The following is a 27,043-nucleotide window of genomic DNA, read 5'->3' on the forward strand; positions in this document are numbered from 1 at the left end:
TATAAAAAATTAAAAATAAATTATTGTATTTTATGATTGAATAATAATATAAAAATTTATATTATCATTATTCTAAATGTTTTAAAACTTATATTTACATTTTAAAATTAAGTTCATTTTAAAAAAAAAGCTTATTTTACCATCTAAGAAAGATTAATTCTTCTAATTTTTTTTTTAAATTACTATGTTCAAATATAAATTATTTTTTAACAAAGAATTCTGCTAATATCCAATTCAAGCATGCCCTTGTTTAAGATTGTTAATATTTCACTTGTCACTGGTATGCAATCAAAATACTCTTTTTTTTTTTTTTTTTGAAGAAGCAAAAAACCCTTTATAATGAATAGAGGAAATGGAAATTTGAATAGAATATAAAAGACAACTTTTTCTTCTCTTTAACTAAACAACAAAAAATGCATTATTATCTATATTTCTTTCTTTTTCTATTTCATCTCTTTCCCAAAGATGCCATTAGAATTGAGTTTAACTCAATTTAATCTCAGTTCTAATTTTGCATCACCCACGTACATCCACACCGAACATGAACAAAATATCCCTTATTATATGACTTGAGCAATCCTATCGTCTTGACCTACAAAGGTTTAGTCAAAGTAGGTTCTCAATTCTAAAATTGATTCTTGTGAGCATATCGGCTGATTATCATAGATAATGCAACGGTTTTCTCGTGATCTAGCTCTGGGGGTCCATTTCTTTAAATAACAGCAATAAAGATCCAGGAAAAAAACAACAGAAAATTCATTATCACCACAAAAAAATGGCTTTCTAAATATTAAGCCGAAGCTACTCCAGAAAGTAGAAACATAAGACTACTCTAGTGATACTGCGATTATTTATTTTAATATTAATCTGAAACTCACTCAAATTTGTTGCAACTCTCAATATTCTAGGGGTTAAATAGCCCGGTATATGAAAAAAAAAAAAATTCAATATTGTTCACCAACACAATACACTAAACACATCTCTATTAAAACGTAAATTGTAATCCATGTGTTTAAGGCATCAAGAATCAAGAAGGGGTCGCCTTTATCATTCTGAGAAGTTGATAGCGAGATACACCCGTGACATCCCTTATAATTAATTTCCATATACCAGAACTAGTAACTTACATTTCTTGGTTTTGCTTTGGAGATGTTGAACAACTCTTGACTTAGAGCAGCTCTTGAAGTGGAAGAGGAATGGCAGGCCTCCAAGTTGTGCCATTTGGACTGTCCATAAGAGTAATACCAACAACAGCCAAATCCTTCCTAATTGCATCCGATTTAGCATACTCCTTTTGAATTCTAGCAGCAGCCCGTTCTTCAATTTTCTGCAAGACGTCGTCTTCCGTCAAGTTTGCACGCTTTAAAGCTTTTTCCTTAAGCTGCTGCAAAACCTGCAGCATGAAACAATGATTACAAACAAGAAATATTAAGCATTTAACAGAACAGTATGGATTATGTTACACAAATTCAGAGAAACAAAATCTCAAACCTATTCACATTTCACACCATTAGATTTACCTCTAGATCTATACAAACTCACTGTAGAGATCCATATAAAACCCAACAACTATGCATGCAAGTTATGCTCTATATATATTACAGTATCATTAAGGAGAATTTTGTGGAAGTCTATTATTGTTGTAGCAACTTCAGACTGGGTGGAAGTATTATTGATTGTTAGATTAATCTCGATGTCGAATCCAATGGTCAATAATGCAGGGGGCACCAAAAAAGAATAGGAACCTCCATTTAAACACCTCCCAGAATTGAATGGGAATTCAAGAATTTAGAAAAAAATTGGGACGGTTCACTGAGTCAATCCTTATCTGATGAGTGGGGAAATGTAGAAAATAGATCAGAAGTATTATACTGGAAAAACCAGAAGTAAATCTATGTGAAATAAATATATATCCCATAAAAAAGGATTGTTTAAATAGTTCAAAAAATAACAATTATACAACAGCAAAAAAAGATAAAGGAAATAAATTTCCACTCCTTAATGGAATTTCTGTTGAGTGTTGAGTAGACATAAATTAGGGATTTGTACTCCCAATAAAATTGTTGGGTTTGATATATCTCACATGCAAAAAAATTGGAAAACAGTGACAGAAAGCAATCACTTCAACGTATTCATACCTCAAAGTAACTTGCAGGCATAAGTCCTAAAACAGTAAGGACATCCCTGACGCTCTTCTCCAAAGCTGAAAGTGATTCAATTCGAAATTGTTGTTTTTTCCCCTGAGAGGATTATGAAGATGGAAATGTTATAAACAGCATTTATGTGAGATATACTTTATTTATTTATGTGCCAAGCATTCAGATAATATCATCCACAAAATGCATTTCTAGCATTGAAACTCTGAAACAACATAATTAGAGACCACATCTTTAGAAATGCAAACCCATGAAGAGATCTGCACAAAACCCTTTTGTTCAACCTTTGCTAAGATTAGGTCATTGGCATCATATAACACTTAGCAAGTAAACAACTTGAAATATAGATTTGCTTGAAGCAAGATGGATTGTTAGATATAAGTATAACCAAAACCTGAAGTTCAATATATTGACATTAAACTAAAACAAAATTGCACACCAAAAGCATGACTAATTACTGTGAAAAATATTCATTTCCAAACCTTGATCTCATTCAAAATCAATCTTAAATTGTAATTAAATAATAACTTCAGATACATATGAAAAAATATCGCACCTTACGGGTATGTAGCAAATCATTGATTGATTTTAATGGATCGGACATTCCAGCCAATACAACAGGAGTGTGAAGATCATCCGACATCGAGGTCAAAAAAACATCATGGAACTTATCAATAATATCCAAGGTATCCGGTGGGATGGAATCCTTCCTAATTGTCTGATCATGCTGATTCAAAAAGCTTTCACATTCATGTAATGTCTGCAAACACATGAAACTTTCAAGATACGTCCACACAACATATACAATGACACAATAAAGAAGTAAGCCCAATTAAGAACATCCAGGAGGAAAATGCCTAAAAGATGAAGTGTGCAAACTGTATGGAAAGAGAAGCACACATCAAAGACAAATAAGGTAATTTCTAAAGAAAGTAGTACCTCATATATATAAAAAACACGGTCTGAAGCACTTTCAAGCTGTATATTTGAGTAGTTAATAGGAGATCGATAATGTGCGCTCATCAAAAAATATCTCAAAGCCAGTGGATGGTAAATGTCTATAACCTAGTAAAACAATGTTTGTGGCATCAGAATGTAACCCTTTGAATGGTAATCATCAACAAATAGAAACTGTGGGTCCTTAATGATAGACTTAATAGTTTTTGTCTAATAAAAGATGACAATAGACTCAAACAGGATAAGTTCATACCATCAGGAATGTCTCACCTGACGTATTGTGAAAAAATTCCCCAAAGATTTTGACATTTTGACAGAGTCAATGGTGACAAAACCATTGTGCATCCATACACTTATATCACTTTTCTTACATGCAGCACAACTCTGAGCAATTTCATTTTCATGGTGAGGAAACACAAGGTCGATTCCTCCACCATGGATATCAAAAGAGTAACCAAGATAAGCTGCACTCATGGCACTGCATTCAATATGCCACCCAGGTCTTCCAGGACCCCAGCGACTCTCCCAAAATGGCTCCCCCGGCTTTGCAGACTGCAGAATAGCATTGGAAATCCACCTTAAGTAAGTTCCAAACTATATTAAGATTTCAAGAATATAATAATCATTTATTTGTAATATATAATGAAATCAACATGTTTAACAAATCCGTGTTATCATTATTAGTACTGATGTATTATACCTTCCAAAGAGCAAAATCAGCAGGATTTTTCTTCCTTGAATCGACTGCAACCCTCTCACCAGCTCGATTATCTTCTAGATCTCGACTAGATAGTTTCCCATATTCTGGAAATTTTTCTACATTAAAGTATACGTCCCCATCAACAATGTAGGCATACCCATTATTAAGAATCTGTCAACGAGAATGTTAACTGATCAACAACGTATCAACATCATATTTCTTAAGCAGATTAACAAAAGAGAGATTGATAATAAACTATGAACAGAAGAATTTCATAATCATATACCAATAACTTATCCAAGTAAGCTTCCTTAGAAATTAAAAATGAAAAACAGTCTGAATTTTATCAATCTTTTTGCATCCGTTTTAATACCACAGTAAAATGGGCAGCAATGGTACCTTCTCAATCATATCAATGATTTGGGGCATGTGCTCTGAGACCTTTGGTTCCACAGAGGGAGACAGACAATTAAGAGTTACCATGTCTTGACAGAACTCTTCACAATAGCGCCGGCTCAAACTGATTGGATCTTCTCCTAACTCCTTTGCTCTAGCAATTATCTACATAATTTGAAAAGTGCAGACTAAGATCCTGTAATAGCAATTAAAAAGCAGTGGGTACTTTGCATTTGTAACAAATGGATATGATTAAAAAATTCTTAAGCTCTAGACTCTAAATGATAAAAAATATACTATTTATAGGTAACAAGTGAATGGCCAAGAGCCAAGATGTTCCTATCTGGATAAACTTCTCTATAAGCACTTATAGGAGAAGAAAATAAAAAGGTAAAATGAATTGAGATTCTCCATAAGTTAAAGTCAGTGTACTAAACTTTTATAGAAGTCATCTCATCATCCAACTTCTCCAAAAGCTAAGATGAATGTACAAAAATACATTTCGCTTTATCTTATTATTTTCTTTTCCTATAAGTGCTTATAGAGAAGTTTATCCAAACAGGACCCTAGTTCAAACCCATCAAAGATTCCTCACCTTATTACCATCCTCTACTCAGTGTAAAGTTAAAACAATAAGTACCAACTACCAAGTTCCAAAAATATCATTTTGAAGACTTTTATTTCTTTAGCTGTCAAGTTATTAATATTTTCAACAAGCCAAAAGCTTAACACCTTAACCTAATGAAAGCAAAGGTGGAATGAAATTACTAAAACACGAACCAAGTAATAAGCTGAAAGATGCATTACAAAATAACGAAGGAAAATGCCTCAAGGACGCCAATTTGTAAATAAGAAAGAGAAGTAATTATTGACAAAACACCAAGGGGGCACTGACCTTGTCATCTACGTCAGTAAAATTGCGAACATAACAGACTTGAAATCCCAAATGCTTAAAGTATCTGCCTAATTGCCAAACCGAGCAGAAAAGGAAAAGCAATTAGTAGCAAAAGGAAAAGAAGGATATGGTTGAATTGAATGAAATGTGTGTGAAGAGAGAAACCTGTAAAGAAGGTCGAAATTGACGTATACGCGAGCATGTCCAATATGGCTGAGATCGTAAGCGGTGACGCCGCACACGTACATTCCCACTTTGGAATCCACTTTGGGTTTGAAGAGCTCCTTCGTCTTACTCATGGTGTTGTGCAGCCACACCTCCGGCAAGGCGAGACCCTCGGAGTCGAATTTGCCGCAACCCTTCTCCGCCGTCAACGGCGGCGGAGATGAGGTGGCGCAAAAAGAAGGGAAGTTTTTCCTCCTGAAGATGGAGGCGTGGGGTCTGGGTGGGGCAGAGTGAGGGAAAAGCATAGAGAAAAAGGGTCTGTAGCACTTGAGAAGAGACACCGTGCTCATTTTTGCACCCTCTCTCGCAGTCACCTGCTTCACTCAGAAGAGCTCATCCCAATTCCCTCTCTAATGTTATCGTTTATTAGCGTATCACTACCAGACAGTTAAATGCCTTTTTTTTTTGGTACATGGATATTTTACCTGCAGAACTTAGATATCAAACACGATAAAATTTATTTTTCTATTCAATTTTTTATCATCGTTAAATTAGTCATGGATAACTTAAAAGTCAAATTCAATAAAATTCATGTACTAGTAAAAAAAATTGAATTTTTATTGAATCAAAATTTATTATCTATTCGGCAACAACAAAACTGTAACATTAGATAGTTTTTAAATTATAAACTAATTTTATTTTATTTTCTCTTATATGAAATTATGAAAAACGTTATCCATACATAATTTATTATATCAATTCAATCTTTAAATCATATCATATGTTATATTTTTCCCCCCAAATATTTTTCTTCAAAGGCAATCTTATTTAAAGTAGAATTAGACACTAGATTTAAACATTTATAAACAGATATTTGAATATTAATTTGTCATATTATGGAAACTAATTTCTTCTACTAGACTTAAACTAACCCTACCGGTATATGAAATGTTATATAATTTACACATTTATATTAACTAGAGCAATGCGGCCAAAACAGATCATAAATCAATTCCTTTTTCAAGCAAAAGGACCAAAAGTGGAAATTAACAGTTTCTATAAGTAAACCAAAAAAAAAAAAATCATCCATCAGTGCATGGTTATCAACATTGACGAGAAAGTGAACAAGAATTACGTAGAAACCTACTCCCGACTGTTCAAATCAAACATATAAACCTCTATCAGAAATTTCAAATTTTTACTAATTCACTACATAAATAATCGAAAGATTTCCATCGCTATCAATTTGTCACAAGAAAATTCTCCAATCATCGTATGTCATTTTTTCAGCTCCTGCTTGGGGGTAACCAACTTGCTCACTGGTTTTCCGTTACTCATACACCTAGTTGCTTCTTGCAGCACCAGGTAACAGGCTTGCTAAAGATGGAACTCCTTGATTTCTCATTTCTTCTTGTGCACGCCTCATTTCTTCTGGATCTGTGTCCACGAAAATACAATGAAGCCATCAGCACATTTTATGCAAAAGAGTAAAGTTGAACAAGATTTTCATCATTTTTCCTAGTTTATCTGAGTTTTCATCAACTGGGAGTTACTGATTAGTTAACAAGTTTTTCTTCATAAACTCATCAAGTTTGATAACCATGCATGAAAAAATTAGTAGAAGCCCAAAAAGTGTTTTTGGATAACATAGCACACAAGAATCAATGCTAACTCACAATATCATGGTGATGCCATGAAAAAGTAAAAGCAACTATTTGTTGCGTTACTTCTCACCATGAAATTAATTCAAACATGCTAAAGATGCATAATTCATGGCCGATTTTTTAACAAGTAAATGTATTAACATAAAATAGCAAAGCTCATGCAGGATTGCAAAGTATTCAATTATGACCCAAATCACTCAATCATAAGAAAACATCATGCAAGAAATTTTTTCTTCGAGAATGGAGAGGGAGGGAGAAACTGAGAAAGATAGAAGTCGCTTCAGATAATTCAACTTGAAGGTGCTTCTGATTCAACCTGATATTCATATTTTAATATATGATAAGAAACACAAATAGCAACTATGGTATAGGACCAATCTCAAAAACTTTTCCTGAAGTAAATAAGTAAACATTTCACCCATACAAAGCAAGCACAGCCATACATATATAGACATGACACAGGAAATGAGAAAAGTTTGCAGATAAATTTTAGAAAGCATACCCATGTTCTCCATTAATTTGGGCATGAGGAAGACAACAATCAGCATAAATCCCATCATCAGACCCATTGGACTTTTCACAATGGACATAATAGAGAATGGCTCCCTAACCTGTAGCAAAACAAGATAACACCATGTGGACATTTGGACAATAATTTGAAGGAATGGGAGGGGAACAAGGGAACACAAACAAGAACTTTGTAAGTCTAAACCAACCTCATAATATTGTTCATCCTTCAATGGCTCCAAGACAAACTCACTAAGTCCCCTCCTATTTTCTGTCAGTGCTGCCTGAATTTTGCCATGGTGTCTGGCACTTACATCAACTCGTACCTTTTTTCATAATAAACACAACAGTTTACTAAATGAGCATACATGGAAAAAAAATTATATTAGGTGAAAAGAATTGAGACGTAATTTTCAGGTTGAGTATCCACCGGAGAAAAGAAATAGCCTATTGCAGCCACTTCAATTAGATGTGTCCCGGCAGGAACATTGTGGCTTAAAGTATACACGTTAAGGAATTAAATCATCTCTTAACAATGATTTGCCAGCATTAACTACAACTTCTTAAAATCAAGAACAAGATGAGGAGAGATAGAATTAAATTGGGCTTAATATCCCCAAAACAGTCATCATGCAAATTAAACAGAAGTAGAAATTAAGTTGAAAATGAAAGGATACAATGCGAAATATCCATCAGGCCTCAGAAAAGTAACTCTTTGACCACCATTGAGTATGACTTTGACATTTGAAATTTTTCCAGGAAGAATATAATCTTTTGTTCCCACACCTGCCACAAGGACTTACCAATATCAATATACAATCAAATTCATAGGCTATACTGCTATAGCAAACCCATGTGCAGTCAGAGAATAGATATGCAACAAACAGTATGCATCAAGAATAATAAACAAATAAATTTTGCCATTTCAATCTCCTGGTAACCAAACCATCGACTTTCCTAAAACCTGGCTAAATTTGACTTGATTAAACACCATGAGACATAAGCAACCAACAAGCTTTGAACTCATCCACATTTTAATTCAGATGTAAATTTTTAAGCTCTTGCCACATTAAATTTCACATCCTAAAAATGACAAGATTTGTTGTCAAGTAAAATGAGGTGTTTGTCTCAGGACCCAGTACCCAAAGGAATTTTTTTTTAAAGAAAAAAAGAAAAGATCATGCTGTGCAAGGAAAAAAAATGTTGGAGATGACAGAAGAAAAAATATAACCAGGAAAAAACCTCAAACTAGGTAAATTTCGATTAGCACAAATAACTCTGGTAAATTCGTACGAACAGGTTGAACAGAGTGATTACCCATGTACCATCACCAGTCACAACAACTCACAACTATCGAAAAATCAATTTTGATGACACGGCACAACCTATATTGTCCTATCTTGTATTAAACTGCTAACCTAGCCATAGACACACAACAAGCACACGATTCATTCACAGATCGAAGTTCAATAGCTTTATTCATCTAAAATTGAACGGACTACACACCTAAATATAATCAGGATTTAAATAAATAAATGAAACAAAAGTAAGAACTTACTGGGGATCTTCACTCGACCATAAATGGTGTAACCTTCGGCAGACCTGGAGAAATTTGATTCGTTAAAATAAAGGTCAATAGAAAGTGAAATTAGGGTTTAGGGAATATCGAATTGATACCCGGTGGCGGGGGATTGAGCGAATGAGAGGGGTAGAAGGTAGAAGCACAGTTGAATGAACAGACAAAGAATGAGTGATCTGGTTGAGGCCATAGCAGAATTTCAGAGGTGATCTAAACCTTTGTTTTCTCAGCTTCACCAAAACACTGTTTTTCTTTTTTCTATTTCAACCGTTATCGTTGCATTTTAACCCGCACCAAAACACTCCTTTGCGATCCCTCACTTGTAGGTTTTTTGGTGATTAAATTGTTCACTAGTTAATCCTTTTATACTTTCACTTTATAATAACAATATATGATATTAATCAAATTTATTGAAAAATTATGATCCATTCCCTGTTTTTTTAAAAAAGAAATCCCTGTTTTTATTTTAGGGTATAGAGATATGCAAATTTTAATATCAACTCATTTGATTAGTTTCTTTTTAGAGTTTAATAATTTTATATTATCCAAATAAAAGTTTTACGTTATTAATTGATAAAAATTTATTTTTGGTATCATTCTAATTTTATCGGATGCATCTGAAACAAAAGAAATATTTTTGTAGCAATTATTAAAATAATTATTATAAAAGTCTAATTAATTTATTATATATGTTAGATTTTGATTAGATGATAGTATAAAAATTTTCAAAATAAAAAAAGATGATAGTATAACAAAAATTATTAAACTATCCGTTTCTTTATTATTTATTTATTTTAATCTTTCTTTCAGAATGTATATAAAACCATATTTTCGTGCTTGATTAAATTACACCATAAAAAAATTTACACCATCAACCATAAATCACATCCTATTATCTGAGATTTTTTAATACAATAATTCAATTTGGATTATTAACTCTCTTATGGTAAACTCTTTATTACTATGTATAATTTAAGAACACTCATTTTGTTCGCCAGATTGTAATTTTACACGATCCACAGTTTTTTTTTTTTTGAAAGGCCGCGATCCACTGTGAATCCAAGAACAATGAGTGCTGAAAACAAATATTACTTTTAGACCGGTGTTTATTTACGAAAACTTTAAGCAGGTTATGTTTACATTAATAAATGCACCACAAATTGCAGGAACTCATTGCATGCGAAATGAGGTACATCGTAGCATATCTAAAATAAAGAAAGAAAGAAAGAAATTAATCTTAAATTATATGGAGAAAAAAATATTGCATACACAAATGTAAAAAGGCTTCATTACATCCATCTGAACCATGACTAATAGCTCAAAACCTATAATGAATACAACATAACCCTCACTCTAGAATGATATACACAAAAAAAATAAAATATAGCACTCAATCAGCGCATTGATTTAGGATATACATTGTCTCATGGTACAGCACCGAACAATGGACGGATGATGGACCGAACAAAGAATCAATTGTGAAAAAAATTAATATAGAAAACAATATGCTACAATCCCAACATCTTCGTCAACCGATCTGAAAGATTAGCTATTACAAAGCCTGCAAATACCTGCAGCTCAATTCCATACCAATTCCAACATTAATATGTGAACAAAATTGTTGAAAATGATTTGTTTCCATCAGTTTTTTTATAAATAAAAACAGCTCTTTCAATAACATTTCAATTTTGAGTTGTTTTTAAAACAAAATAAATTCATCCATAACAATGGGTTTGAGTCAATGATTGGAAAATTGCCTTTTCTTTATCTTGATATGCATAGAAATTGAGAAACTATGATCCATACAATAATCTAAATTAGTCGATGGAAAAACCATAGTTAGAATAAGAAATTCCACTAAAGATGATCAACCAAGTCTCCAGCAAATATTAGTTATCAATAAAGTTGCTAGATACTCTACACCATTGATGAAATCCAAGGAAACCCCCATTTTCATCCCTAACTTGGTCCCTAATCTTGGCTTGTGTCTCATCATAAACTAAAGAAATGGAAAATAAGTCCTTTGATCTCATTTTTGTCGGTCACATTAGTTCCTAATGAAGGTCTTATGTTTAGGGACTTGTATTAAACAAAAGCACACATGGAGAACAAAATTGACTAACAAAAGCATAGATCGAGGACTTGTATTGATGTTTCTGTAGTGTAGGGACTAATATGACAATGCATGCCAAGATTGGAGATGAAAATGGGGGTTTATTTGATGAAATCCACATTCTTAGTTACTAGACAAACAACTTAAAAACACAAGGATGATAGGATTTAACAATATATTATCCACAACAATTTGTAAAGGACAAGATCAACAATAGGCAATCCCCCACAAACATGCCCCCAACAACTCATAAGCATGGAAATGCCCAAACAAATAAGCAGGAAAACAAGAGAGAAATTATTTGAACAGATATTGAACTGCAAGGACCATCATAACACCAAGAGGCAAATAGGACCCTTTTTTATGCATATAAACAAGAATCCTCCCGCAGGAATCTTTAATTCTTTAGAGATAACAATACCTGAACTGAGCCAAGAATGTATACTGCCGAATAATGCCGACCATGAATTACCATGTCAGCCACCATAGCAAGAGGAATGGTGAGTGACATGCCCAAAGTGGCCACAAGAGGAGTAGTCCATACAACGCAAAGTGCCCTGGATAGATGGAACAACGTATAATATAAGATTTTGAAGATTTTGAGTAATTGCAATTCTTTTAATTAATAAGGCTTTTCATGTACCAGAAGTAGTCTGAAAGTACGCTTCCAATAAATCCATTTGCAAGAACCACTTCATCCACTTTAGCAGAGTGGGGAATGGTAAATTTGGGTTCAATTCCTAAGGCCATCAATGGCCAGACTGTGGGAAGTATAAAGAGAATTAGCAATCTCTTTAGTGTAGCAATGCATAAATTTTTCATGCTCGACTTATAAAAGAGCACATAAAAAGTAGTGTTCTCATAGAACCTCATTTATTTGACATTGATGAGTAACTACAGAAGCATGCAAAAGCAAAAACTTACCGAGCCACCAGAGTGCTACAAGTGTAAACAATCCAATATACCCAAACAGCTTTTGCACATCAACCCTTTCTCCTTCTTCACCAGAAAACTTCTTAAGAAGAACTGCAGTAGTAATGAGTTGAAGTGGTCATGATCTATCTAAATTATCTGATAAAAACAGAACAGCCAGGACATTGCTTAACCTGTAAATAGACCGTATGACATAGCTGAGAGAATTCCAAAAAGATCTCCAACTAAAGAGTGCTTTCCACTGCTGAACACAAATATCAATCAACTGTCAATGCCCCAAAAAAAAGCATTACAAAGAACAAGCTGGTAATGATATATTTATTTATAAGACTCAATCTCAGTTATAAAAATAGTCCCGATGACATCCTATCCTATAGCATCCTAGGATAATGCAAATATCATGAAAGACAAGAACATGGCTCCCTAAGGCTCTGCTATATGATTGAAGTAATTATCTTTAGTGTTGTATCACTTCATCTGATCCTTTCTGTCCCCTCATTATCTATGACACATACATCAAAGAACATGTACTGAAAGAGATAGATTTTGAAGAAATGCAAAGTAGGACTAAGAAGTACCAATTGAAATTATATTTTGCACCTCAATTTTTCTTGTCATTTTTACATGAATTATTTATGGGGATTTTGTTTACTTACTCAGTGTAACTTTCAGGTAATTATGAATAAATGATAGAATCAAAACCGAAGTAAGATATGAGTCATGATTTATTGTTTTGTACTTATGTTCTATTTGTAGTGGCAGCCAATAATATTATATAAGTCATTGAAAAAATCATGCAACTAGCAGCAGTGATTAGTGCAGAGAGTTTTGAGGCTGGCTTAGTAATATACAATTAACTCTTAGGATTTTGAGTTCATCCATCATATGATGTCTTTTCAACTTTGAAATTGGAATCAGAGTTCAGTTATGCACCCGTGTTATGTACAAATGGACTGCTCTTTCCAACCCTATAGGGTGACACTGACAGAGGAAAGAAAGTCTCATTGGCTGAGTATGGGACAAGAAATGTTCAGCTACAGTCAAGGTTCTCTCTGATTCCAATTTAAGGAGTTGGCCCCTCCTCTACATCATAATGACAGGGGAAAAATGAGGGCTGCACGTGGAATTTATGTAAAGATATGAGGCAGTTTAAACACTTACTTCAAGAATGTTCGGCCAAAAATACTACGAAAGCTTCATCAACATTCAATTGAAGCTTTATTTTTTTACAAGGATGGCAGGGCGGGCAGGGGGGCTCAACATACACTAGTTCTTCAACTATATACTAGAAAATGACAATTTTAATTTAACGCAATTCAGAGCAATTTTTTTTTCTTTTTTCCTTATCTTGGATTGTATATTTGTATGAAAGAGAAGAGGGTTTGCAGAACCAAAATTTTAAAGTAGGATGAATGTGGACTAGCTCCTACTACATTACACATTAATTTAACTGACCGACCACTTATCAGTTAAAACTCAAAAATCTGATAAATGTGATTTTGACCATCAAAAGGCCAAGTAAAAGCTTACGCATCACTTAATTGTGATTCATCTGCAGCCCAAGTTTTCCCCAGCGTTGTCATGACAACCCCAGCCATGCTGACTAAGACAGCAACTACTTTTGCTACATTTAAAGAGTCTTGACCCATAAATGCACCAATGAAAAGAGTGAAAAGTCCTGAAGTTGATGATAATACTGTTGTACTTGCAACACTTGTTCGTGCAAGGGCTGCATTTGATAGATACTGAAAGCAACAGAAGAAAATTAATAAAGCACCGCTGCTGCTTTTCTAAAGTTTTCTCATAGAACAGCATAAAAACATCAAATTTCAGCATGCATCAATGAGGAAACAGAAAGCATCAAGGCAGAGAAAAGGAATAAAATGATGAAAGAAATGTTGAAATAGTCCTATAGAATCAATAAAATATGATCAGCAAATAAAAACACCAAATGTTTTAAGTATGAGTAGCATGGAAACATCTCTTATTTCACGAATAAAGCAAGGCATTTAACTGCCTAAAGGAGTAGTGAACTTAGGTGCTTTATGAATCATCTATCCGTGCGATGAGGGGGTCAGGTATGCTGAACTTTTTCCTAGTGTATGTATTAATCTATATGTATGGTGTATAATATTTGTTTATGCAATATCAATTTATCAAGTTATCAACCATGAGGGATCACTTGTCCAAAGGAATTGTAAAAGTGTTGTGTGTGTGTGTTTTGCTCTGCTATTATAAGTCATAGAATGCCTGTTTATAAAATGAAAGCACAATCATAATAAATGATGTGTATAACAACTTGAAGAAAAATTATTAATTTCGCAACAGTTAAAAGCATTCAATTTGTAGGAAACCAGCTACCATGACAGTTATTGTTGAAGGAGGCATCTATCTATGAGTTTAACTGATAAGATTTTAATATAATTTCACATCTTGTCAACTCATAGACTCGTAGCCACTTTTTAGGACAGATAATCAAGCGTTTTTTCTTTTTCTTTTCTTGATGGACAAAAGAAATAACCACATATATCTGTTGTACAGCAAGATTTGTGCTTCTTAACTACAAAACAAAACAGTGATATCACTCTTACCTCTGTTATAAACCAGATAGGTGCAATGTAAAATCCATAAGCAGCAATTTCCTTCCCATTAAGTTGTCTCTCCACCTTTAGCACATTAGTATTATCATTATATTTAGCTACTAATGGCTTTACTTCTGCAAGTGTTGAAAGGTCTAAATCACTATCTTTTCGATTCACACTCCCCAATTCCAGTTCAAAGTTTTTCTGCACTCCATTGCTTTTGAGAGGAGAGCTAATCCTGACAGAAAACTCATCCACGCATTCTGCATTTTTACCACTTTTAGAGGAGCGGGATTTAAGCAAGTTACAGAACCAGTCCTTAATGAATGCTATTGGGAGGTAAACTACCATAAGAGAAGCTCCAAGATATGTTACTGCAAATGGCTGCTTATAATCTGTAAAAATATCCTGTTGAGAAAATAAATTGTTCAGAAAAATTATTGGGAGGTATAAAACTTGGATGCTGACATTGTTGCACGATAATGTATAAATATTAAATAGATACTATTACTAAGACACCCCTCGAGCAGGATTTAAACAACAAGGGAGTTTGAAGTTTGAAGAAAATATGATCTCCCCGTGTGCAGATAATGAAATATGGATCATAGATTTTGTTACAAGAGAAACTAATAACTTGCAAATATAAATCAACAAGCATAGTGTCCACTAGTGGACGCATGTAAAATATAGCAACATCAGATATAACATATAACTGGAAATGATACAGGGATGCAGTTCTCATTCAGTCAAAACCAAGATGACCAAATGTTTTCAGGTTCGCTATACGAATTAATTGTTAGTTCCACTTCACCAATGGACATAGTTCTCGACTGTAGGATTACATAGTTGAATCATAAACGTTGAAATGCTGAGTTAATAAAATCGTTGACCTAGAATCGAAAATAAAAATTGAAATACATTTGTATGTAGCTCAAGTGCAGCCTGTACTTCAACTACCCTTCCTTTCCCCACACTAGATATTGTATCTCCATTTGTAATAATAATAATAAAAAAAAAAATAGATCCTTAGGATTTTGGAGGTTTGAACATAAAGTCAAATCAAGTCAAACATTAACTTGCATCCTGTTTTTGATTGTGTGATAGGACTAGGACTAGGAATGCGTAAGGTACCTGGGTAACTTCGGCGGAGGTGACCCAAATAATAACAACAGTGACTATGAGGAACAATCCAGCGTTGTATCTCCAACCCATCGCAAAAACAAGCTATGCCCCGATGGATGAGATCCGTACACTTCTATAGCAGTTTCCCAACCAGATCCTAATCTCCGGAAACACAACAGAGGTTGGGTGGAGGATTCTTGTAACCTCAGAGTCAGAGGGAAACGTTCAAATTAAGTTCCTCCTCACCCCTCACGGACACCCCCACATTCCAATACCGGATTAAATTAAATTATCAATAGCAACAGCGCCTCCTACCCAATTCCACAAATTAAAAACAAAAACTTTCTTATATGCTCAGTTGTAATTTAATTTTTAAAAAAATGACAACAAGTGTTCTTAAATTATTAATTGAGAAATTAAAAGTACAAAAAAACTGTCATTCATTAATTTTTAATATATTTTTCTATTATTCTTAGTATAAAAAATATTTATCAGTTCATTAACAGATATCTTATGGACACTCTTAGTTGGAATCTTTTTTAGTTTATTGGTGTTTTAATTTTAATTATTCATGTTTAGTCGTTATAATTTTACGATTATTAAAATTAGGTCTCTCATTTCATGTTTTGTCTAGTAATTAATAATATCAAATAAAAGTGTGATATAATATTAATTTGTAAATATTGACAAAAAAAATATAAAGTAAGAGATTCAGTTTTAATAATTAAAAGTTATAAGAATTAAATAAGAATAATTAGAACTTTTTTTTTTTGAAAGGACGAATAATTAAAACATAGATATGAAACTTACACATAAATTAAATTAAAATGCAATTGAAAAAACTAGCTTACCTGTGTCGGTTACTTGGCATTGATAAAACGGCCGCATTGGCCAACGACAGGTGAAAATGAGATGTCATTCAATTGATTTCTGAACATGAAAGCTAGCTTAGCTTAGTTTGCGACGGAAGCAGCGTCAGATTTAAGATGTCTTTTTTACATCTTAGACAATAATATTATGATATTGAATTAATTTAGATATAATAAATTAAAAATATTAATACAGAAAAATAAAATAAAAAATTAAAGCAATAAAAATTAATTTACAAACTTCTTGTTTTAACATTTCTTTTGTCTAACTTGGATATAAGCACATAAAGTTAATAAAACTTAACATTTTCAACTTATATAAGTCTTAATAATAAAGTTTAATAATTAAAAAAACTCCCATGTATTAAAACTTAGACGTCATTTGTTTTACAGTTATATAAGACTAATTATGATAAAAATGATTTTAAACTATTAAACTGAATAAAATGTACATTTAAATTATCTAAATCCTAAATAAATATTAAAACCTTTTTATGTTCAAAAAATAATTTTTTAACGAAAAAAGTTTCAGGACTTAAAAATTAAATCCCTATTACATCTCAGATGCACATTTTTATATCTTTTAGAAGGAGTTTAATTTCCCATTTTTCATATTGCCGACAACATGTACGATTGAAATTATCACGGTAAGCGATGGTATTCAAATCCTAATTAGTCTAAAAAAAACGCTTTAAAAAAATTGAACCAGACTGATATTTTTTAGATTTGTTTGGATTGATTTTCGGGTAATCGCAAGGTTTGATTCAATTTGTTGTTGGTATTTGAAAAATCAAACTAAAGTGCAAATATTTATCTATATTATAACAATTTTAATTGTTTGTCGTGACGTGTGCACCATGTCTTGAAAAACAAAGAACTGAATCTATAAATTTATGTATGGGAAGTATCGAAAAAAATAAATTTATGTGTGGGAAAAATAAAGATTCTGTTAGTTAAGTGAGCATAAAATAAAAATTTAATTCAAAAAGAAAGTTGTAACATATTTTAATATCTAACTATGCATTGCAGCTTGATAAATACTGCGATTTACTATAATTGATAAATGACCATTCATCTATGTACTTATTTATTTATTTATAATGAAAACAACAATGTAGATTATTTATTTATTTATAATGAAAACAACAATGTAGAAAAATTGTATTATTATTTGATTCAGATATGTAAGACTAGGAAGAATTTTCAAATGGCTATTTCTTAAATACTTGTATAAATGGAAATGCTTCATATTGTTGTTGATCCATGTTTAATATATGCATTTTTTATTATGTTACTAAAATATAAAAAAAATTATCAAGATAAAATTTAAAATATTAAAAATCACAAAAATTAATCTAAATCTAACTGCAAAATGATGATTTGATTTGGTTCAAATTTGATATTAAATTCAAATTGAACCAAAAATTAAATTAAAACTATATTGCAAACATTTCTAGTAGACGGTAGCAACATAGTTAAAAGTTGTTTGCAAAATAAAACAAAAAATATAAAGTTAAAAGTTTTGATTGTCGTATATTTATATTCTGCAACTACTCATTTTTATCTCTTGTTTTTATCTTTTTCATCATATTACATATCACTTATCTATTCACCATTTTACTTTTTCTTTCTTTTCTATATCTTCATCCTCCCTCTTTCAATGACATTTGTATCATAGACACCATTCTTAAAAAGGAGTGTGTCTTCCTAAAAACTAGAGTCGGCAACTTGAGTCTGACCCTAGTTCACATTTTAGATTGAATTGGACTCTTAAAAGTTAGGTCCAACGAAATTGGGTTAGTTACGACTTTTAAAATATAGGAAAAGAATCAAATTTTAATTTGTTTTTAACGAGGGTTTATTTGATTTGTTGGCCTAATTTAGGGTTAAAATGAGCCATCAAAATAACCATGTCCTTACTCGAAACCCACAGCCTGAAGGCGCTAACAGTGGCAAGCTTCCTTCACAATCCTCACGTCACCGCTCAACCCTTTCCCCAACTTCCACCTGAATCGCAAAATCACAATCACTCTCAACCAAACCAATTTTCAACATCCTTCTCCCAATGTACCCAAGCTCCAGAACGCAATCCAACGCGGCAACACGAACCCCCAAATCGCTCGAACGCAAAAACCCTACAATTTTGAGGATCTCTCCGCTGCAGAGAATTTCCTCCATCAACGGGCTTTGAATTAACCTAATCAGTGACGATAAGACGCAGACGGAGCATCCCGAAGCCATCGCTATCAAGGCCTTGATGGTGGGGCCCATCAAGACCAACCCGACAAACACGTTCTTGTTGAACTTCACTAGCGCGGCTATCGTAATCGCCGCTTCCTCCTTCACCCGCTTCGAAATTGAGCTCTCGAACAGCATGCACTACAGAAGCGTGAACACCTTCGCTCTAAGAATCAAGTCCTGGAACTCCAAATCGAAACCCTGGGAGAGCCTCTGTCGGAACTCGACCAGAACCTTAACCTGTTGCTGTTGTTGTTGAAGCGTGTGGACGAGATCGCGAATGTTGAGGCGGTCGATGTAGGATAGGATTTGGGATTCGATGGCACGTGCGAGGTGGGAGATTTTGTAGGTGGTGACATGGTGATGGAGGAGGGATCGGGGGGAGTAGTCGTGGTGCTTGTGGAGTTTGTCGATTAGGGTGCGGGAGAGGTTGCGGAGGGTTGGGTCGACGGAGGAGAGGGTGGCGTGGGCTTTTGCTTCGAGGTCGAGGGCGGCGCGTGAAGCAGTTCTGCAGTGGAAGGAGAAGGGGGTTGGTGGTGGTGTGAAGGTCTTTGGAAGCTTCTTTGAGGGAGTTGAGGAGAGTTAGGGCATCCATGAGAATGAGAGAAAGAAAACAATAGTGGATAGGATAAAAATTGAGTTAATTTGTTTTCTGAGGGAGAGTGTGGAAAGGACCAGAAAGGAGAAGTGGCACAAAAGACAAGAAAGGGGAGGCGAATAGAGATCACTGATGGCAACTATATTACAACTATCAGTCCTCATGGCTCATGATCTTACACAACCCACAGCCACTCAGATTCACTTAAAAAGGAATGTTTGAGGTAATTACGAGTTTTTAATTTTTGGAATTTAAATATAATTTTTAAAATAAAATGTGTTGGAAAAAAAGAAGTTGAAATGGTTTTTAAAATTAATTTATTTTTTTAAAACTAAAATTGATTATTATTTAAAGTTTCAAAACTCAAATCAAGAATCATCCCAAACGATTCCTTAGTGTATGTTTTGTCTGAGGTTAAAAATACTATAATGTCTCAATGCCTTTTTCAATATAAATTCAATCAACACATAAAAGTAAAAATCTTTATCTGTTAATAAAATTATTTTTTGTATCAAATGTAATTTGAGAACAGATTCTAAAAAAAAAAATTGGTTTCCTTCATTTTTTTGTTTGTTTGTTGATTTCTTGATATGTATGGATAATCACTTTTTAAAAATGATTTTAATTATTATTATTATTTATTTTAAATTTTTTATGTTTTAGTAATGATATTATTGTATTATACTTTTCTGTTTGAAAAACTGAAATTTAGTTATTATTATCTTTAAAAGGTTATTTAGTGTCATTGTTTTTATTTGTTATTTTAAAAATAAATAAGGAAACTATTAATTATTGTTTAATTTTTTTCTTATTTTGAACATTTTCAATCTCAAAGGAAATCAAAGAGCACAGATAATAAGAATATTGTCAAATAAGTTTATAATCATGCACAGAAAAGTTAACAGTACATTATAATGTGTTAAAAATAAAAAATACAAGAGAAAGTGGATATATTAAAATAAAAATAAATAATCCTTAAAAAAAACAGCTCCTTTTATAATGAAGGGATACTTTTCGGTTCTTCCTCCCACTTTTACATGGTGAATTTGTGATACCTTCTCAGCCATTAACTACTTAAAAGCGAATACTTTTAAGAAGATGACATTTTAATAAGGGGATTCATTTTAGAATTCTTCAGTTCTAAATAATGAAGTTTATTGTTTCAAAATAAATCTAAAATGCGAATCAGTTATGATTATATCAAGATATTTTTGGTGCTCTTTGTCATAAATATTTTAACTTTTACATTAACGAGAGAATTAATTTACACATGTAATAATTCAATAATACTCCAAGAAAACTTCTTTGAATTTAATATATTTTTAAAGAGAAGGAAAATAGTGTAATATATTATGAAATCCTATACTTACACTGGAATGTAATGCTTTTGTTTGTTGATACCATACTCATTTTCTCTGGAATTCTATGAGGCTTCGGTTTCGGTAGGTTTGCCAAATCTAAATTATCAAAATAATAATATTAGGAAAATATAAACTAAAATAAATACGTACAAAAGGTCTCTAAGGATCCCGAAACTTGTGCTGTGGAGTCCACTTCAAATGCAAAGAAATATTTCCCGATTTTGCTCCATCTAGAGGATAAGTTTCATTGTATTCCCCTTCTAAGATGACCTTAGTCAGTGTCAAGATCACTCTTCCAATTTTTTCCTGAAATAATCGCGCATTTAAGAAAACCCTCAGTTTGATACTGATTTAAGAAATGCAGTAATATAAGATTGAGACGAAGATGATGATAAAATGATGACACAATTCTATGCACAACACTCATAGAAAATTAGGACAGAAAGATCTAAGTTGTGGATTTCAGCCAACAAATTCTCTAGCAAAAAATCGTTGAAAGAATTATTTTTCAAAGCAAAAGTTTGCTGAATCTAGTTTTCAATGTCCGTAAGTTTATGGATGAGTATATCTGCATAACCCAATCAAAAATCTAATACAGTTCTATATATCTATGGAAGTATTCATCTCCAACTCCGCTGTTTTCAACATGAATCCACGTGGGAATCCTCATTAACATCAAAGAATGGGTGGGACGAATTAGTTAAATTGAGTCTCTAGATGGCATTAATCAAATTGATATCTGATTTTTGTTCTTGTTAAAATTGTATTTTAAGGTTATCCAAATGCGTAATTGCAGATACATACATATATTTATTCAAGTTATTGAATGAGCTTTCAAACTCAAGCAGCACTTAGAAACAAACAATTTCATGAGACAAATTCACCAAGTATCTATCACCTTGCCAAACGTATCATGATCGTAGACTTCAAGAATTAACATTTCGTGTAAGCCATCCTCCACAACAAAATCAAATGTTTGATTCCAAACAGGGTTTAGGGATTCATTTACAACCTGAGAATACAAGAGAGATCATTTGATCTATTACAAGTATATAGAAATAGTGTGTGAACATGGAGATGGAATGAACAAAATTTTTCTAAGTGGGCCGCAAGTAAATTCAAAACAAAAAGATTTTCTGATCCCTTTTTTTTTTCAAATAATTTGCATTCGAATTAAACTATTTAACATTTCCAATCTATTTAATCATTTGAATTTATCTTGTTCTTCACCAAATTGAAATAAATTAGAACACTCTGATATAGCAAAATCTTACTCTGGTCTTGAGTTTTTTTTCTGTTTTTTTCAACAGAAGGACAACAAATGGATCAGCCTTGCCCATTAAGTCCACTGCTGGCAAATCTTCAGCTGAAATCACTGTCACAGATAGAACCCCTCTTACAATCACGTTGTTTCTCCTACGTGACCCTATAAGATCTTCAGCCTCTGCGTCACCCGTTCCACTCTTGAGGGTCTTCTCGAACGTGGTTAATGAGAAATCAGGGTCAAAAGGGTTTCTAATGGCACTTTCGACTCCAAATGGGCAGTATAAGAGCTCCAAGTGCACCTACATAGGTGAAAATGACAGGAAGCTCAAGAAGATTTCTGAACTCCTATAATGCGAATTTGCACGAGTAGAGTACTATAAGATAAGAAAACACAAAGACAAGCATTGAAGAAAAAGCCAGATAGGGAGTGTCTATAAATTAGCAATCTTGAAAGCACCTTCGTTTAATATTCTACGCATGCCACCAGGCCAAGTTCTATACAAATTGGCATTGATCAGCTAGAATGCTAGATGAAAGTTGCGAAGACACTAAGAACATACTATCTTACCTCACCCCTGTATTTGTTATCTCTATGGACCTCCAAATCCTTAACCAGCTTAAGCCATACGTCCTTGACTTTACCAGGTTCAAGATCCTTCAAGGAAACTTGGGCACAGCCAATAAGTTCAGAAGCCTGAACGCCTTCATCATCGAAAATTCTTACTGTCAAGTGCTGCGTTGACGCATCTTCAATAATGAATTCAAAGTGCTCATTCCATACTGGATTCAACTGGTTGTTCTGAACATGCCCGGCAGTTGGATTACAACCGCACGCAATAAAAAATGAGTAAAAGTAAAGGAAGCTTCAATGGGAAAGAAAGGTTGTCTTACCATTATTTTACTGGTTTTGGTTCTGTCACGGAGGGGGCGTACAAATATGACAGCATAAGGATCGGATTTCCCAACTATATCTTTATTTGTTAAGTTCTTTGCTTGCACTAGTTTTACTTCTAGTTTTCCAACCGGTTTCAACTCTAGATTACTGCAAGAGGAATAACCAATCACACACTCGAATAAAAAAAATGATACTTAAATGCTACAAAAAATATGACATGAATTAAAAACGTGATGAAAAAAAGACAAAGAAAAGGATTTGGAACGGAAAAACAAGACTTAAACTCCAATCGAGCAACCAAGTCATTAGTTTACCATGCCTAAATTGAATGAAATAAACCAGCAAGCAACCAAGGCAGCACTCTAACATGCATTTCATTTACACGAAACCGTGTCTAAAGTTCAAAAAGAAAATTGGTGAATCAGCATTCGGTTTAAATCATCAAAAGCCTTAATAAGATAACCTCTCTCCGGTGATGACACCTTAAAAGTAGAAATTTTACTAACAACATTTTTTGCATTCTAGTTTCAAAACTTTCCCTAACTCCATCCATTAAGGTAAGTAGTTGGTTGGATTACATCACCGATTTAATATTTCTAATAGCTCTTATAACAACACTCCCTCATCCCACCAAAACATGAACTAGTAAAAATAAATATTTTCCTCCTTTGGGAAGAAAGTGAGAATGAACTTTTACATACCTGTAATCCCCGGGTAGAATTGGTATAACTTTGCGTACTGGCCAAGTTATAGAGTCTTCAATGGCATCTCTAATTGTTTCCTTGATAAATAGCAAAAGAAATTTTCTCCAAGTTAGAGTGCTGAATGAATTAAAAAGCTATTGACAATGCAATGCGAATTGATAATACAAACCAAAGGAATAACAAAAGTACCATAAATATATAATTTACTTGTACCTCTATAGCATCAGATATCCCCGGTAAAGTTGATAAATCACCACCAATAACCTTGAGAGTAAAATCCAGATCTTTCTGTTGGCAGAACAAAGAAAAGTATTAAAATAGTTGGATTTTGTAGTTTACGCATATTTGAACAAGCTCCATTGACATCAAAGAAATGACATAAACTATATATCCCAGGTACGAATCTGCATTTTGTTGATGACAACTTGACATGCCCTGAAGCTATGTTTGTTTCCAGTTACTTGACATCAAAGAGCAGAGATACCATTATATATAATCTCATGTAAATTACTCTTTCTTCAACATGTTGAAATATTTCTTGTACAAAAAAAAATGTTGAAATGTTCTTTTTTTTAATCTTCCCGGTAAAAGAATACTAGTATGTTACAAGACAATGTAATTCACCTTTTCTTTCAAGGAAAAACAAACAGCTCCAAAAGCAGGGAACTCATCCACTAGTGGCTTGAAGATCAACCTGAAAACCCCAGTGAATCCAATATTTTTTACCTATATAAACAAGATGCCAGGAAAGAGAAAGAATAGAATGATAAGGAATAACATAAAATAAATGGTGACACTTGCAGAGTCATTAATGATCCCACTAACAAATTGAATTGCACAGTCCACCTTATTCATCGTGAAAAGTAATCAAATCTTTTGATGATAGAAGCCTAAGTGAAGATAATTAGATGTTTGTATTAGAATAATGTAGATGAAAATTGATAATATTCTCTGAAGCCTTCCTTAATTTGCAAAATGCAAATACTAGTAGTTTTCTTTTGTATTCCTATCCAAAAAAGTAGTGCACAATTATTTTTTGAGACAACATTTAGATAATAATCTAAAAAGACAATACATTCAGTACATCTTTTTTGGGGCTGATACCAAGCATTTGTTTATTCGACAACATATAGAAACTCCATGGCATATCAGGTGCATAAAATTTATAACTCAAAAGACGCAACTCATCCTTGACAATAAAAGGAAACCAAAAGAAACAGGGATGGACTATCAAATATTGTAATGTAAATAAATTTATTTTTTCATCGTATTGTGCTTGCTTTCTATTCCTTTTGGAAAGATAATGAAGATTTAAAATTAATGGACAAAGTCATCCTAATACAAAGAATTCGATGACCAGTTAAAGTGCACAACTGATTCAGAATTATATATATGTATAATCTGCATGCAAATGTCATAAATAGGTGGACAATGATTTGTGTATCACCTGTACAGGAAGTACAACACCAACTCGGGTTTTAATGTCAAGAACGATGTTCGGGTTACCATCCCACTGCATCTCAAGATCCATAGTCACCCCCTCAGGCCCACTATTCTCTTCAACAATTGTAACTCCTACAAATTTCAAGCAGCAACAGTTTGCAATATTACAAGGATGAACAAAACCAACAATTTAGTAAATTGAAGAGCATCATGGGGTTCACTTTTTCAACTTGGTTATGACTTATGAGCATGCAAATGCCAAATAGAGCATGCAATTGCGAGTACAAAATAAAACACTACCCATACGTAGGTCACAACATTAATGACCATATTTATATTTCAAAGGTATAAGAATAATGAAGCAAACCTGTAAATTGTGGAGCCACAGTGCCAAGGGTCAACTTGGAGAAGGTGAGAGAAGACAAAATAATCGGCCTATATTGTTCAAGAATTGGTTCCACATTGGTTCTTATCAACTCTGAAGCTGCCTATACATATTAATTTCCACATTGCATCAAAAGTCTAGATCCATAAAACTCACTCAATGAATATATAAACAAGAAAGTTGATAAATGAAAAACAAAAGTAAAAGTACCTCATTAACGAATGGCCAAATCTTCTCGACTTGGCTATTAAGCCAACTTAACTGTAGATAATGAAAAAATTAAAATCAGAACCCAAATCAAAATAGAAGGTTCAATTCCGTGGCGGTAATAATAACTAAGAAGTGTATATATGAACTCAACTTCTGTCTCCGAGTGAAGACCACCCACGATGGATAGAACTTAGGAGGCAAAATTTTTCTGGAATCTTCCACTGTCATCCTCGCAAACTGTGCTATCGTCTTTGCCTAAAAGCGATTCACGAAAATTAATCACACAACAATAAGAACAAATAAAACGACATATGAAAAGAGTCGTATTATGATAATTATAGAATGGAATGGAAGAAACAGTTGAAACAAAATGAATGTGGAATTACCAAATCGGAGCGACGCTTGGATCGAACGCTTCCCTGACGAGCGAAAGCGACGATCAATACGATGCCAATGGCGATACCAACGATCATGCCGCTGATGAATCCCATTTTTGCGAAGGGAAATTAAATCGCAAATCGTGAATCTGCTTCTTCTTCGTTCCCAATGTTGTTTAGCTCAAGCATGGTTCTTCACTTTTCAGGCCATTTTTGTTGGAACACACAAACATGCATTTGTGAATTGTGAAAGAGAGAGACAGAGGATGTGTCTGTTGGATTAGTTAGTTACATTATGGTGAGGACGCGGGTAATCAAGGGAGAACTAGATCTTTGTGAGCATTATTAAATACTAGTGATTAATTAATCAAATTTGTGTTGTTGTTATTATTATTATTATTATTATAAATGATGTGAACATTCATTGATTATTGACAAAGTAACCCATGTGCTTGTTGAACTGATATGATGAGTATTGTCTAATTAATGAAGAAAGTAATATGTGCTTTTCTTTTGCTTTCGTCCTATTGTTTATTCGCCTTCTTTCTGACTTACCGTGATTTTTAACCTTGTCTACTTCATATGCTTAAAGAAGCAAAAGCTAACTAAAATCATTTCTTTAGTTGCAATAATAATAATAATCATATTCCGCTTCTGTGCGATCCAAGTTTATATGATCAGGACAAGTAAAAGTGTAAACACAAGTGATCGAGACTCACTATATCCACGGCTAATTAAATTGCTTGTTTATTACATTGAAATATTAATTTGAAAGGGACAACACGTTGTTAAAAAGAAAATTATGAATAAACGAAACACCCATGAGGATCTGCTGTTCACAAAGTTATATATAGCCATACTAAAAAAAGGCTTGTCACACTTGCTTCTTTCTCAAGGAATTATGCATGGTTTTTCCTTACTTTTAGTG

The 27,043-nt window shown here is 33.2% G+C and overlaps 4 protein-coding genes across 9 annotated transcripts; all 4 read right to left on the reverse strand.

The window, feature by feature from the left end:
* Positions 1-928: 928 nt before the first annotated feature.
* On the reverse strand, positions 929-5,718 carry LOC100786700 (cysteine--tRNA ligase, chloroplastic/mitochondrial). Of its 4 annotated transcripts, none has more exons than XM_003526272.5 (9): positions 5,270-5,718; positions 5,105-5,168; positions 4,213-4,374; positions 3,814-3,984; positions 3,384-3,665; positions 3,096-3,221; positions 2,713-2,916; positions 2,139-2,240; positions 929-1,393 (listed from the first exon to the last, which is right to left on the reverse strand). In XM_003526272.5, the coding sequence occupies exons 1-9, from the start codon at positions 5,617-5,619 to the stop codon at positions 1,169-1,171; spliced, it is 1,686 nt and encodes a 561-aa protein (XP_003526320.1). In that variant the 5' UTR covers positions 5,620-5,718; the 3' UTR covers positions 929-1,168. The 4 variants fall into 4 exon arrangements, with proteins under 4 accessions (XP_003526320.1, XP_006581348.1, XP_040872231.1 ...); XM_006581285.4 differs by having other exon boundaries at positions 5,105-5,172; positions 5,270-5,694; XM_041016297.1 differs by having other exon boundaries at positions 4,213-4,405; positions 5,270-5,342.
* A 591-nt stretch (positions 5,719-6,309) lies between these two features.
* On the reverse strand, positions 6,310-9,363 carry LOC100527020 (uncharacterized). 2 transcript variants are annotated; one of them, XM_006580887.4, is made up of 7 exons: positions 9,118-9,363; positions 8,999-9,042; positions 8,118-8,226; positions 7,871-7,934; positions 7,650-7,766; positions 7,436-7,544; positions 6,310-6,706 (listed from the first exon to the last, which is right to left on the reverse strand). In XM_006580887.4, the coding sequence occupies exons 1-7, from the start codon at positions 9,207-9,209 to the stop codon at positions 6,612-6,614; spliced, it is 630 nt and encodes a 209-aa protein (XP_006580950.1). In that variant the 5' UTR covers positions 9,210-9,363; the 3' UTR covers positions 6,310-6,611.
* Positions 9,364-10,242: 879 nt separating this feature from the next.
* LOC100792013 (uncharacterized transporter C405.03c) lies at positions 10,243-16,093 on the reverse strand. 2 transcript variants are annotated; one of them, XM_006581286.4, is made up of 8 exons: positions 15,779-16,093; positions 14,657-15,055; positions 13,596-13,810; positions 12,239-12,306; positions 12,057-12,158; positions 11,776-11,893; positions 11,554-11,689; positions 10,243-10,590 (listed from the first exon to the last, which is right to left on the reverse strand). In XM_006581286.4, the coding sequence occupies exons 1-8, from the start codon at positions 15,857-15,859 to the stop codon at positions 10,528-10,530; spliced, it is 1,182 nt and encodes a 393-aa protein (XP_006581349.1). In that variant the 5' UTR covers positions 15,860-16,093; the 3' UTR covers positions 10,243-10,527. The 2 variants fall into 2 exon arrangements, with proteins under 2 accessions (XP_006581349.1, XP_003526330.1); XM_003526282.5 differs by having other exon boundaries at positions 12,239-12,309.
* Positions 16,094-20,758: 4,665 nt separating this feature from the next.
* On the reverse strand, positions 20,759-26,455 carry LOC100787972 (synaptotagmin-4). Its single transcript, XM_006581287.4, has 13 exons — positions 26,125-26,455; positions 25,889-25,993; positions 25,739-25,789; positions 25,511-25,631; positions 25,148-25,275; positions 24,325-24,426; positions 23,914-23,988; positions 23,698-23,777; positions 22,993-23,143; positions 22,670-22,900; positions 22,110-22,400; positions 21,734-21,847; positions 20,759-21,141 (listed from the first exon to the last, which is right to left on the reverse strand). The coding sequence occupies exons 1-13, from the start codon at positions 26,227-26,229 to the stop codon at positions 20,995-20,997; spliced, it is 1,701 nt and encodes a 566-aa protein (XP_006581350.1). The 5' UTR covers positions 26,230-26,455; the 3' UTR covers positions 20,759-20,994.
* Positions 26,456-27,043: the final 588 nt, after the last annotated feature.

The sequence above is a fragment of the Glycine max genome, chromosome 6 (assembly GCF_000004515.6).
Source record: "Glycine max cultivar Williams 82 chromosome 6, Glycine_max_v4.0, whole genome shotgun sequence".
In the NCBI taxonomy this organism is placed as follows: domain Eukaryota; kingdom Viridiplantae; phylum Streptophyta; class Magnoliopsida; order Fabales; family Fabaceae; genus Glycine; species Glycine max.